At 30.9% G+C, this 13,690-nt stretch overlaps 3 protein-coding genes across 3 annotated transcripts; 2 read left to right on the top strand and 1 right to left on the bottom strand.

The window, feature by feature from the left end:
• Nucleotides 1-457: 457 nt before the first annotated feature.
• On the top strand, nucleotides 458-2,122 carry LOC128954993 (uncharacterized). The gene is made up of 4 exons (XM_054300617.1): nucleotides 458-496; nucleotides 608-1,449; nucleotides 1,605-1,785; nucleotides 1,885-2,122. Exons 1-4 carry the CDS (start codon nucleotides 459-461, stop codon nucleotides 2,120-2,122), a joined length of 1,299 nt encoding a protein of 432 aa, XP_054156592.1. The 5' UTR covers nucleotide 458.
• A 713-nt stretch (nucleotides 2,123-2,835) lies between these two features.
• On the bottom strand, nucleotides 2,836-7,334 carry LOC128954994 (uncharacterized). The gene is made up of 7 exons (XM_054300618.1): nucleotides 6,749-7,334; nucleotides 6,472-6,652; nucleotides 6,245-6,384; nucleotides 5,344-5,536; nucleotides 3,539-4,368; nucleotides 3,195-3,384; nucleotides 2,836-3,103 (listed from the first exon to the last, which is right to left on the bottom strand). The coding sequence occupies exons 1-7, from the start codon at nucleotides 7,332-7,334 to the stop codon at nucleotides 2,836-2,838; spliced, it is 2,388 nt and encodes a 795-aa protein (XP_054156593.1).
• Nucleotides 7,335-9,344: 2,010 nt separating this feature from the next.
• On the top strand, nucleotides 9,345-13,321 carry LOC128954996 (uncharacterized). Its single transcript, XM_054300620.1, has 9 exons — nucleotides 9,345-9,401; nucleotides 9,513-10,132; nucleotides 10,226-10,363; nucleotides 10,478-10,661; nucleotides 10,745-10,905; nucleotides 11,194-11,296; nucleotides 11,733-12,583; nucleotides 12,796-12,988; nucleotides 13,081-13,321. Exons 1-9 carry the CDS (start codon nucleotides 9,364-9,366, stop codon nucleotides 13,319-13,321), a joined length of 2,529 nt encoding a protein of 842 aa, XP_054156595.1. The 5' UTR covers nucleotides 9,345-9,363.
• The last annotated feature ends 369 nt before the right edge of the window (nucleotides 13,322-13,690 follow it).

Raw genomic sequence — 13,690 nt, forward strand, 5'->3', positions numbered from 1 at the left:
ATATTCTCTAATTTACAATAAAATTAATAGTAATTCACGAGACATTCATATATTTATCTTTAAAATTGTATTAAATATTAATCGCGTGAACAACAAGTGGCAGCTATACTATACAATACCCATATAAATTATATGTATATAATAATATAATTTTATTTACAGTATATTTTGTTTGTATTTTTTTTTATAAACTGAACTAAATATTTTTAATATTTTATTTATTGCTATTAATTATTTTATTATTATAATACAATCTCAGTAATAATTAACAGTTACAGTAATATCTTAAAAGTATTGATGATTATTACTGTATATTATATTAATTCAAAAAATGCGTGCAAAATATAATTGTTATTATTTTTTTTAAATTTTATTTTATATATAAATTATTACTAAATTCAGTACCAAATTTATAAGTAGTTCTACTATTTATTTAACACCAGTATATCTACTGTATTATGTATACATTATTGTCGTCAAAATTAATTAATTATCGGTTCGGTTATCACTTTTCTACTATATATTACTATTAATTAATTAAAAAAAAAACTAAAATAAAACCAAAAAATATACATTTGAAACATATTTATAATATATAATTTTACAGATCAATGGGTGTATTATGTCTACCATTATCAGTGATTTGGTGGACATATAATAAGCCGTTGTTGTTGTCATCATCATTGGTTAACTACTGGCAATCGTTTCGGACAAAGTCCAGTAGTAGCCGACAATTGTCTGCAAAACCAAACAATCGGTATTGTCTTAGATCGGCAGCGCTTATGAACCCAGGCATCGATGGTATCGATATGATTGCAATGAAAAACAAATGCATCGGATCGGTAGGTCGTGTTTTAAAACCAATAATGGAAGATTTTTGGACATTTCCTAATGAAGGAACCGGCGTTTTTGTTGTCGACAATCGGCTAATGTTGACCTGTTATCATGTGGTCGTACATCTGCCGATAGTTTGGATTGAATATATAAAAATCTATGAGAATCGGTTAGTAAAAAAATCAAGTTTTATTGAGGCCGACGTTGTCTACTGTGAGCCGCACTGGGATTTGGCAATACTTCGGCTCCGCAAACAGCCGTCACTTAAGTATAATACGGCGACACCAATGTCTCTGATTACCAACGCTACCGAAAGTATCGGATTCGGTGCACCGGTAGCTATGATCGGTAATGGCAATGCTATACACTATGCACTACACACGGGTATGATTAGGACACCTGAAGTCGACAACAATATGCAACCGTATAAGTATTATGTAAGTACAGTACCGTTTGGCAAACAATTACCAATGATAACCAATAGTATGGTCACTGTTCCGGGTTTTTCGGGAAGTCCTGTAATCGATACCAGTGGCCAATTGTGTGGTCTTGTTTGGGGCGGTTTTCTTCAACGATTTCTGATAAGCTTTGCTGTCGATTATAAAACATTGTCAGGTATTTTCAGGCAAATAATACTGTTTAATATGTTTAATAATTATCTATAAATATATATGTAATGTATATGTAATGTATAAATAATGTAAAATATGTTTTCAAAAAAAAAAAAAAATATTTATTATTTTTGTTTTATTTCTGTCTAAAATACAAAGCGTTTATCGATAGGGCTATAGTTTATGAAAGTGATGGCAGAAAACAAACCCGTCTCAGGAAACGGTATGAATGGGACATTGGGTCCAATAGACGACTATTGGGTTTGATTTTTGATAGACAACCGATTTCCGGTAGTTTTACTGTCCAGACAGCTCTACCCAATGCTACAGATAATGCAAAGTTTGTTATGTTTTTTTATTTGGTGTATAATTTATACCTATTTTTAAAAAAAATATAAATCAACTATTTGTTTGTGTGTCCAAACACACACACCTACAGACAAATTATCGGCACTAATGTATTGAAAATCGATAGACAAGACTTCAATAATATCGATATTATCCGATCGGCTATTGTTAATGAAACGGTAATAACCGTTTGGTTTAGGTATACGACTACTGATGATGAAGACAATAGTCAAACAATAGTTAGAAAGTTTAGCACACAATCCCTTATCATCGATACTATACCATCAACTGATAATCAGGGCATTAGTATTATACCATTAGTTATTTGATAAATAAAGTTATATATTAGTTAATTTTATACTCTAAATAATTATAAAACTTGATTAGTATTGAAAAATTAATTAACTAAACTATTAAAATTTGATTATTTATTAATATAACAGTAGTAATCGCATGGAAAATATAATTTATATTAAATGATAAATTTAATTTTTTAGAAATTGTATTTTTGTTTGTTTTGTTGATTTTTAGTATTTATATAATATTATATATTTATGTTTATGTATTTATATAACTTAATAAATTGTAAAAATTAATTATTTTATAAAACATTGTTTGAATAATATATTTGCTTGTATTTTTGTTTTGTTTTATATACCTTTAATTAAAAAGGTAATATTTTTGGAAATAAGTAAATTAATTTTAACTGTAATTAACACGCATAAATTAAATTATTTTTATAAATACAGTTGCTTTTTTAGCAATTTAAATTGGCAGGCAAATAAAATAGATGCCCAAAATAAATGCATGGCATCTATTTGGGTATTGCCAGGGATGGGCATTTATTTTCTTAAAACCCTGGCAATGAGTCGCTATACCTTAAAAACTATATTATACAAACCTAACCTAATTTTTTTTTAAAAAAAACCTGTAAAATATATTTTTCCAAATAATTTTTTACAAAAAAATAAATATTGTATAATTAATTATTAAATAATAATAAACTATTTTATTTTTTTATTATACAATACAATTAATTATTTCAAATAACCAATGGTTTAATCCTAAATCCTTGATTATCGACGGGTGCTATAGTATTGATGTTAACAGTCACTACCTGTCTAACTGTCATCCCTTGACTATCACTACTACTACTACCACTACTACTACTACTACTACTACTGTCATCATCAGTGGGTAATTCAATCGACAATTTGATTACCCTATTAGTACCGATAGCCGATCGGATGACTGCAATATTATTGAACTCCTGTCCGAAAACTTTGGTAACACATGAGCCGATAATTCTTCTGGTGTGTCGACCAAAACAAACCCAAAAAAACAATATTTATTTAAAATTTTACAAAAAAATAAATATTAAAACAATTTTTTTTAACAAACTTTGTTTCCTCGGAAACAGTGGGCAAAACCGATTGGACAGTAAAACTACACGAAAACGGTTGTTGTTGTTTAGATAAAATCAAACCCAATAGCCGAGTGTCCGGGTCTTGTATGTCCCATTCATACCGTTCCCTCAAACGGTTTTGTTTTATGCCATCTCTTTGATAAGTCAATCCTCTGACGACAAACTCTGATGTAAAACAAATAGTTAATTAATAATTAAAAACAAAAACAAGAAATTTTTAGTAATATTTTTTTTTTTGTTGAATAAATAAAATTTATTATATAATTGATTATAATATCTGTATGTACTGTATATATATATATATATATATTGTTCATACCTTTTATTGTTATTGAATCGAGTGCATAGGATACCAGTCCACGTTTGGATATACCGCCCCAAACCATACCACACATACGGCCTTCGGTATCAATGAGTGGACAACCGGAAAACCCATAGATATTGACCGTATTGTGCGTTATGATTGGCATTTTTTCATTAAACGGTACCAAACTTATATAATAGCTAACAGGTATTAGATAGCTATCGACTCGGGGTATAGTAATCATACCCGGATGCAGTCCAAACCGTAAGTCCTGGCCGTGGCCTATAGTAGCTACAGGTTCGCCGAAATCAATTATTTGGTTACCACTGGTGGCCAATAGCATTGATTTGGCCGTATTATAGATGGGCGATGGCCATTGATGAAGTTGGACCAGTGCCAGATCCCAGTGCGGCTCTACATATAGGACTTCGGCGCCCATAATCAAATTTGTCATAACCTGATTATCATAGCTCCTGACATATACAACCCATATAGCTGGCGATTGTTTGACCACATGATAACATGTTAATAGTAGACGATTGGCAACGAAAACACCCGATCCCGTACCGCCATCAGTATCTGGATCTTCTAGTAATGGTCTTATAATATAACCAATCGATCGGATGCAACGGTTTTTCATTGCAATCATATCGTAACCATTAATATTATCGGCGCCGGTGTTGTTATTGTTGGCCATAAGTGCAGCTGATCTAATACTAAACGGATTGTTTGTTTTGGCAGACATGGGTCGGACACCTTTGGTTGTTGTTGTTGTCTGAAACGATGGCTGCTTATTGTATGCCATCCACAACATTGATAATGGCATACATAAGACACCAATTGATCTGAAAAAAATTATATAATTATATTAAAAAATATTTTTGAATTATATTGAATAGAAAATTATTTTATTTTTTTCAAACATATATACTCTATATAACAAACCGATAATTTATTAAATTAGTTGATAACAATGTATACATAGTAATAGTAGTCTATAATCTATAACTAAAAACGACAACTAAATACCGGTGCTATAGTTAGAGTACTATATGTATAACCAATAATACAAAAAAATAGTCGACTGTTAAAACTGATACTAACGTTGTTCACGCGCTTATTATTTTTATATATATATTATATATAATATATTTTTTTATATTAAATTTAGATTTTTTTAAAAAAATATTTTATATATATTCAGTTAAACAATTTGTATCATTTGTTTGTTTTGTTTTTTAATTATTATTATTTAATTTATCATTGCTGTGGCCTATAGTAGCTACCGGTTCGCCAAACTCAATATGGCTATCATTGGTGGACAATAGCATCGAGTTGGCCGTATTATAGGCCGGCGATGGCCATTCATATAGTCGGACGACTGCCAGATCCCAATGCGGCTCTTTTATGTTTGTTTATGTTATTGTCGGACAAATTAAATTAAATTAAATCTAACCTAACCTAACCTAACCTAACCTAACCTAACCTAAACTAAACTAAATTATTTAAATCTAACCTAGATTAATCAAACAAAACCTAAATTATTAAAACCTGTAAAATATACTATATTATATAACAAAAAAATTATTGTATAATTAATTAATTAATAATAATAAACTATTTTAGTAAAATATTTGATTTTTATAATACAATAATTAATTATTTCAAATAACTAATGGTATAATACTAAAGCCTTGATTATCGACGGGTGCTATAGTATTGATGTTAATAGTGGGTAATCCTATCGACAATTTGATTACCCGATTAGTACCGATAGCCGATCGGATGACATCAATATTATTGAACATTTGTCTACATACAGGACATCGGCCATATTCATAGGACATGTCACTAAAACCTGATTATCATAGCTTCGGACATATTGTATCCAAACTATGGGATTATGTTTGACCACATGATAACAGGTCAACAGTAGACGATGGCCGACAAAAACGCCGGTTCCTTCGCCGCTAATTTTATACATATCTTCAAGTTTAGGTCGTATAACACGACCTATCGATCGGATGGACCGGTTTTTCAGGTCAATCATATCGAATCCAGTGTTATTGTTGACAGCCATAAGCGCCGCCGATCTAAGACAATGATACCGATTGTTGTTTGTATTTGTAGTCAATGACCGGCCACTGGTTGTTGTTGTCCGAAACGATTGCCAGTTAAACATTAGCCGTTTATTGTATGCCATCCATAGCATTGATAATGGGATACATAATAAACCCATTGATCTGTAATATTATATATATATTATGTTTTAAATATAGTTTATTATATATATATATATATATATATTGATATATAAAATATTTATTTCATTTATACAGTATATATATATATATGTAAATATATATAATAATAATAAACCGCAGTTTTATTATAGTTGATGATATAAGTATATATATAAATATAAGTAAAGTAAAATTTTTAAATATTTAAAAAATATATTACCGGTATATTATACACGCGATTACTTTTTATATAGGATGGAATTTATAGGGAGTTTATTGGAAACTTACAAATAATTTATTAGATTTTTTTAAATAAATATATATATATTATATATACAGTCTAATAATTAATGTTAAAACTAACTAATATATTAATATAACTTTATTTATCAAATAACTAATGGTATAATACTAATGTACTGATTATCAGTTGATGGTATAGTATTGATGCTAAGAGATTGGGTGCTCATCTTTCTACCTGTTTGACTATTGTCACCATCAGTCGGATACCTAAACGAAACGGTTATTACCGTTTCATTAACAATAGCCGATCGGATAATATCGATACTATCGAAGTCTTGTCTATCGATTTTCAATGCATTAGTGCCGATAATTTTTCTAGTGTTTGGACACACAAACAAATAATTAATTAACTTATATTTAAAAGTAGGTATAAATTATACACAAAAAAAAACACAAACAAACTTTGCATTATTTGTAGCACTGGGCAGAGCTGTCTGGACAGTAAAACTACCGGAAAACGGTTGTGTATGAAAAATCAAACCCAATAGTCGTGTATTGGACCCAATGTCCCATTCATACAGTTTTCTGAGACGGTTGTGCTTTCTATTATCACTTTCATAGGCCAAAGCTTTATCCATAAACTCTGTATTTTGAAAAATAAATAAATAATAAATAAATAAAAATTTACTAATACTGTCAGCAAATTTGTTAATTAATTTTAATAAACATTATTACTAACCCATCAATATTTGCGAGCCGATTGCATAAGATATCTGTCCACGTTTTATAATACCGCCATAACATATACCGCATAGTTGGCCATTGCTATCAATGACAGGACCGCCCGAATTGCCGGCTAATGCAATAGTACTGTGAGTTACGATCGGCAGTTTATCATTGATCGATACAATACTTATATAATAGTTAATGGGTATCAAATAGTTGTCGACTTGGGGTGTAATAACCATACCCGGGTGTAGTGCAAACCGTACGTTACCGCCATGACCTAGCATAGCTACTGGTGAACCAAAATCGGTACTCTCTGGACTGGTAGTTACCGGCATTGGTGTCGACGTATTATATACAGGCGATGGCGGATCCCTGAGCCGTACTAATGCCAGATCATTGTGCGGTTCGACATACAGGACGTCCGCCAGATTCCTAGGACATATAACTAATAGCTGTTCTGATTTTGATACTGAATCTGATGGCCGATTCTCATAGGTTATAACATATTGAATCCAAACTATCGGACTATGTTTGACAACATGACAACAGGTCAACAGTACACGATTGTCCACAAAAACACCCGTTCCAATAGTCATCGACTCGTTGACTTATAACCAAACCTATCGATCGGATGCATTGGGCTTTCAGGTCAATCATATCGAAGCCATTATCCACGGTGTGGTGTCCATTGTTCAACGCCATAAGCGCCGCCGATCTAAGATAATGATACCGATTGTTTGTTTTTGTAGTCAATGTCTGGCCACTAGATATTGTCCGAAACGATTGCCAGATACAGGACAGCGGCTCAGTGTATGCCATCCATACCATTGATAATGGTATACATAATGTACTTATTGATCTGTAAGTTTTGATATATATATAGGCCTATCCGGAGTTTACGCACATTAAAAAATGTTGATTTTTTTCAACAGATAATAGTTAATTATGATCTTAAAAACATATATCCATCAAAATTATTGCGCGGAAACACCTAAAACCTAACTAAAACCTAACCTAAATACCTGAGCTCTCATAACATAATTCTATACTAATTATAAATAAATTAATATTAAAAAAACATAAAGCGCATGAATATTGTTATCAATCACTGTATAATAAAACAATAGTTTTATATTATTATCTATACGACTATATAATTTTAAAATGTTTGTATGTATATATGAATTTAAGTGTCAATGTCTTCGCAACTTAATCTAATATTTAATGGTAACCTAACCTAATCTATATAGTACTGGGGATACGGAATCAGTGTTTCTCGCGTTACCTAACCTGGTGTTCGAACCGCAACCTAACCTAATTTTCAATGGTAACCTAACCTAATTTATACAGTACTTGGGTTACGAAATCAGTGTTTGTCGCGTTACCTAACCTGGTGTTCGAACCGCAACCTAACCTAATTTTCAATGGTAACCTATCCTAATTTATACAGTACTTGGGTTACAGAATCAGTGTTTGTCCGTTACCTAACCTGGTGTTCGAACCGCAACCTAACCTAATTTTCAATGGTAACCTAACCTAATTTATACAGTACTTGGGTTACGGAATCAGTGTTTGTCCGTTACCTAACCTTGTGTTCGAACCGCAACCTAACCTAATTTTCAATGGTAACCTAACCAAATTTATACAGTACTTGGGTTACGAAATCAGTGTTTGTCGCGTTACCTAACCTGGTGTTCGAACCGCTACCTAACATAATTTTCAATGGTAACCTAACCTAATCTATATAGTACTGGGGTTACGGAATCAGTGTTTGTCACGTTAAATAACATTCATATATTGGATTTATGTTTAAAAATCATTATTATTGTGGTTCAATTAATTTATAAATTCTATAAAATTAGATGGTTATATGTTCCGCGTGGACAACTAGTTGTTTTTAAAAGTATTATAAAGAAATTACAACAATACTATTTTATTAGCAATATTATAAATGTTAATTTTGTTCACGCGCTTTATGTTTGTTTAATATTAATTTATTTATAATTAGTGTAGAATTATGTTATGAGAGCTCAGGTATTTAGGTTAGGTTTTAGTTAGGTTTTAGGTGTTTCCGCGCAATAATTTTGATGGATATATGTTTTTTAGGTCATAATTAACTATTATCTGTTGAAAAAAATCAATTTTTTTTAATGTGCGTAAACTCCGGATTAGCCTATATGTATATAAATAAAATTTATATTATAAATGTTTATCAAATATATTGTTATATACTATGCTTTAATACAATTTTTTTTTTGTTTAAAATAAACCTCAATTTTATTATAGTTGATGACATTGTGTATAATAGGATATTAATAGTAGATAATCTACTAGATATACTAAATAAAATAATAATTATTATTATTAAAAAAAAAATATAAACAAACAAATGATACAAATAGTTTAACTGAATATATTTAAAAAATATTTAAAAAATATTTAAAAATAATCTAAACTTAACAATATATATATATATTTTAATCGCGTTAACAATGTTAGTGGCAATTATACTATAAAACAGTCGATTATTTTTTTGTATTATTGGTTATACTTATAGTCCTAATAATAGCACCGGTATTTAGTTGTTGTTTTATTTTATAGATTAGTACTACAATTACTACTACTATGTATAAATTGTTATCAACTAATATAATAAATTATAGGTTTGTTATATATATATATATACAGTATATGATGTGTTAAAAAAAATAATTTCCTATTTAGTATAATTCAAAAAACATTTTTTTTTTTAATATAAGTATTTAATTTTTCAGATCAATGAGCCGTGTTTTATGTATGCCATTATCAATGTTGTGGATGGCATACACTAAGCACAGATGGTTTCAGACAACAACAACAACCTCAACAGGTGTCCGACCCATGTCTGCAAAAACAAACAATACGTTTAGTATTAGATCGGCGGCACTTATGGACAACAATAACAGCGCCGGCGATAATATTAATGGTTACGATATGATTCAAATGAAAAACCGTTGCATCCGATCGATTGGTTATATTATAAGAGCCCCACTCGAGTATGATAGCCGTATTGAAGGGGGTATAGGATCGGGTGTTTTCGTAGCCAATCGACTACTGTTAACTTGTTATCATGTGGTCAGACAATCGCCAGTTATAGGGGTTGTATATGTCTATACCTATGATAATAATCAGTTGTTGAAAACACTGATTATGATGGCCGAAGTCCTCTATGTAGAGCCGCAATGGGATCTGGCACTGGTCCGACTACACGAATGGCCATCGCCGGCCTATAATACGGCTACTTCAATGCAATTGGCCACCACCACCAATGATGATGATAATATCCATATTGATTTTGGCGAACCTGTAGCTACTATAGGCCACGGCCAGGACTTACAGTATGGTCTGCATCCGGGTATGATTACTACACCCCGAGTCGATAGCCGTCAAATACCTGTCGACTATTATATAAGTTTAGTACCGTTTAATGATAGAATGCCAATCATAGCGCACAATACGGTCAATATCTACGGGTTTTCCGGTTGTCCACTCATTGATACCGATGGCCGTATGTGTGGTATGGTTTGGGGCGGTATATCCCATCGTGGACTCGTAACCTATGCACTCGATTCAATAACAATAAAAGGTATGAGCAATATATATATATATATACAGTACAAACATATACTAATCAACAAAAACTAACAAAAAAAATTTGTTTGTTTGTAATAATTAATTAACTATTTGTTAATTACATCAGAGTTTGTCATCAGAGGATTGATTTATGAAAGAGATGGCATAAAACTAAACCGTTTGAGGAAACGGTATGAATGGCATATACAAGAGCCAGACACTAGACTATTGGGTTTGATTTTGGATACAAAACCGTTTTCGAGTAGTTTTACCGTACAATCGGTTTTGCCCACTGTTTCAGATGAAACAAAGTTTGTTTTAATTTTTTTTTAATATTTGTTTTTTTATAAAAATTATAAATAAATATTATTTTTTGTTTTGGTCGACACACCAGAAGAATTATCGGCTCACGTGTTACCAAAGTTTTCGGACAAGTGTTCAATAATATTGATGTCATCCGATCGGCTATCGGTACTAATCGGGTAATCAAATTGTCGATAGGATTACCCACTATTAACATCAATACTATAGCACCCGTCGATAATCAAGGCTTTAGTATTATACCATTAGTTATTTGAAATAATTAATTATTGTATAATAAAAATCAAATATTTTACTAAAATAGTTTATTATTATTAATTAATTAATTATACAATAATTTTTTTGTTATATAATATAGTATATTTTACAGGTTTTAATAATTTAGGTTTTGTTTGATTAATCTAGGTTAGATTTAAATAATTTAGGTTAGTTTAGGTTAGGTTAGGTTAGGTTAGGTTAGGTTAGGTTAGATTTAATAATTTAATTTAATTTGTCCGACAATAACATAAACAAACATAAAAGAGCCGCATTGGGATCTGGCAGTCGTCCGACTATATGAATGGCCATCGCCGGCCTATAATACGGCCAACTCGATGCTATTGGCCACCAATGCTAGCCATATTGAGTTTGGCGAACCGGTAGCTACTATAGGCCACAGCAATGATAAATTAAATAATAATAATTAAAAAACAAAACAAACAAATGATACAAATTGTTTAACTGAATATATATAAAATATTTTTTAAAAATCTAAATTTAATATAAAAAAATATATTATATATAATATATATATATATATAAATAATAATCGCGTGAACAACGTTAGTGTCATTTATATAACAGTCGACTATTTTTTTGTATTATTGGTTATACTTATAGTCCTCTAACTATAGCACCGGTATTTAGTTGTCGTTTTTAGTTATACATTACAGATTACTATTATAACAATGTATAAATTGTTATCAACTAATTTAATAAATTATCGGTTTGTTATATATACAGTATGTGTTTTAAAAAAATAAAATAATTTTCTATTCAATATAATTATAATTTTTTTTCAGATCAATTGGTGTTTTATGTATGCCATTATCAATGTTGTGGATGGCATACAATAAGCAGCCATTGTTTCATGGCTGGCAATCGTTTCAGACAATAACAACAACACCCACATGTGTCCGACCCATGTCTGCCAACAAATACAATACGTTTAGTATTAGATCGGCGGCACTTATGGCCAACAATAACAACACCGGCGCCGATAATATTAATGGTTTCGATATGATTGCAATGAAAAACCGTTGCATCCGATCGATTGGTTATATTATAAGACCATTACTAGAAGATCCAGATACTGATGGCGGTACGGGATCGGGTGTTTTCGTTGCCAATCGTCTACTATTAACTTGTTATCATGTGGTCAAACAATCGCCATTTATATGGGTTGTATATGTCAGGAGCTATGATAATCAGGTTATGATAAATTTGATTATGGGCGCCGAAGTCCTATATGTAGAGCCGCACTGGGATCTGGCACTGGTCCAACTTCATCAATGGCCATCGCCCATCTATAATACGGCCAAATCAATGCTATTGGCCACCAGTGGTAACCAAATAATTGATTTCGGCGAACCGGTAGCTACTATAGGCCACGGCCAGGACTTACGGTACGGTCTGCATCCGGGTATGATTACTACACCCCGAGTCGATAGCTATCTAATACCCGTTAGCTATTATATAAGTTTGGTACCGTTTAATGAAAAAATGCCAATCATAACGCACAATACGGTCAATATCTATGGGTTTTCCGGTTGTCCACTCATTGATACCGAAGGCCGTATGTGTGGTATGGTTTGGGGCGGTATATCCAAACGTGGACTGGTATCCTATGCACTCGATTCAATAACAATAAAAGGTATGAGCAATATATATACAATATATATACAGTATATACAGTATATACAGTATATACAGTATATACAGTATATACAGTATATACAGTATATACAGTATATACAGTATATACAGTATATGCAGATATAATAATCAATTTTATTTACCCGAAAAAATATTAACAAAAAAATTTTATTTTTTTTAATAATTAATTAACTACTTGTTTTACATCAGAGTTTGTCGTCAGAGGATTGACTTATCAAAGAGATGGCATAAAACAAAATCGTTTGAGGGAACGGTATGAATGGGACATACGAGAGCCGGACACTAGACTATTGGGTTTGATTTTATCTAAACAACAACAACAACCGTTTTCGGGTAGTTTTACTGTCCAATCGGTTTTGCCCACTGTTTCAGGGGATACAAAGTTTGTTAAAAAAAAATTGTTTTAATATTTATTTTTTTGTAAAATTTTAAATAAATATTGTTTTTTTGGGTTTGTTTTGGTCGACACACCAGAAGAATTATCGGCTCACGTGTTACCAAAGTTTTTGGACAGGAGTTCAATAATATTGCAGTCATCCGATCGGCTATCGGTAGTAATCGGGTAATCAAATTGTCTATTGAATTACCCACTGATGATGACAGTAGTAGTAGTAGTAGTAGTGATAGTCAATGGATGACAGTTAGAGATGTTAACATCAATACTATAGCACCCGTCGATAATCAAGGCTTTAGTATTAAACCATTAGTTATTTGAAATAATTAATTGTATTGTATAATGAAAAAAATAAAATAGTTTATTATTATTATTTAATAATTAATTATACAATATATTAGAAAACATGTTTTATAAAATAATTAATAAAATAATTAATTAAAATAATAGGTGCCCACAATTGTTTAGTTAATTAATTTTTCAATACTTTTTTTACAATAAGTTTTATATTATTTAGAGCCTTGATTATCAGTTGATGGTATAGTATCGATGCTAATTGATTGGATGCTAAACTTTCTACCCGTTTGACTGACTGTCTTCATCATCAGTAGTCGTATACCTAAACCAAACAGTTATTACTAGTGAATTAAAAAATATTTATTTAAAAACTGAAAATATTCAATAAAATAT

This window comes from Oppia nitens, unplaced genomic scaffold, assembly GCF_028296485.1.
Source record: "Oppia nitens isolate AA-2021 unplaced genomic scaffold, nextdenovo-longstitch-racon4-pilon3 scaffold2_pilon_pilon_pilon, whole genome shotgun sequence".
Classification (NCBI taxonomy): domain Eukaryota; kingdom Metazoa; phylum Arthropoda; class Arachnida; order Sarcoptiformes; family Oppiidae; genus Oppia; species Oppia nitens.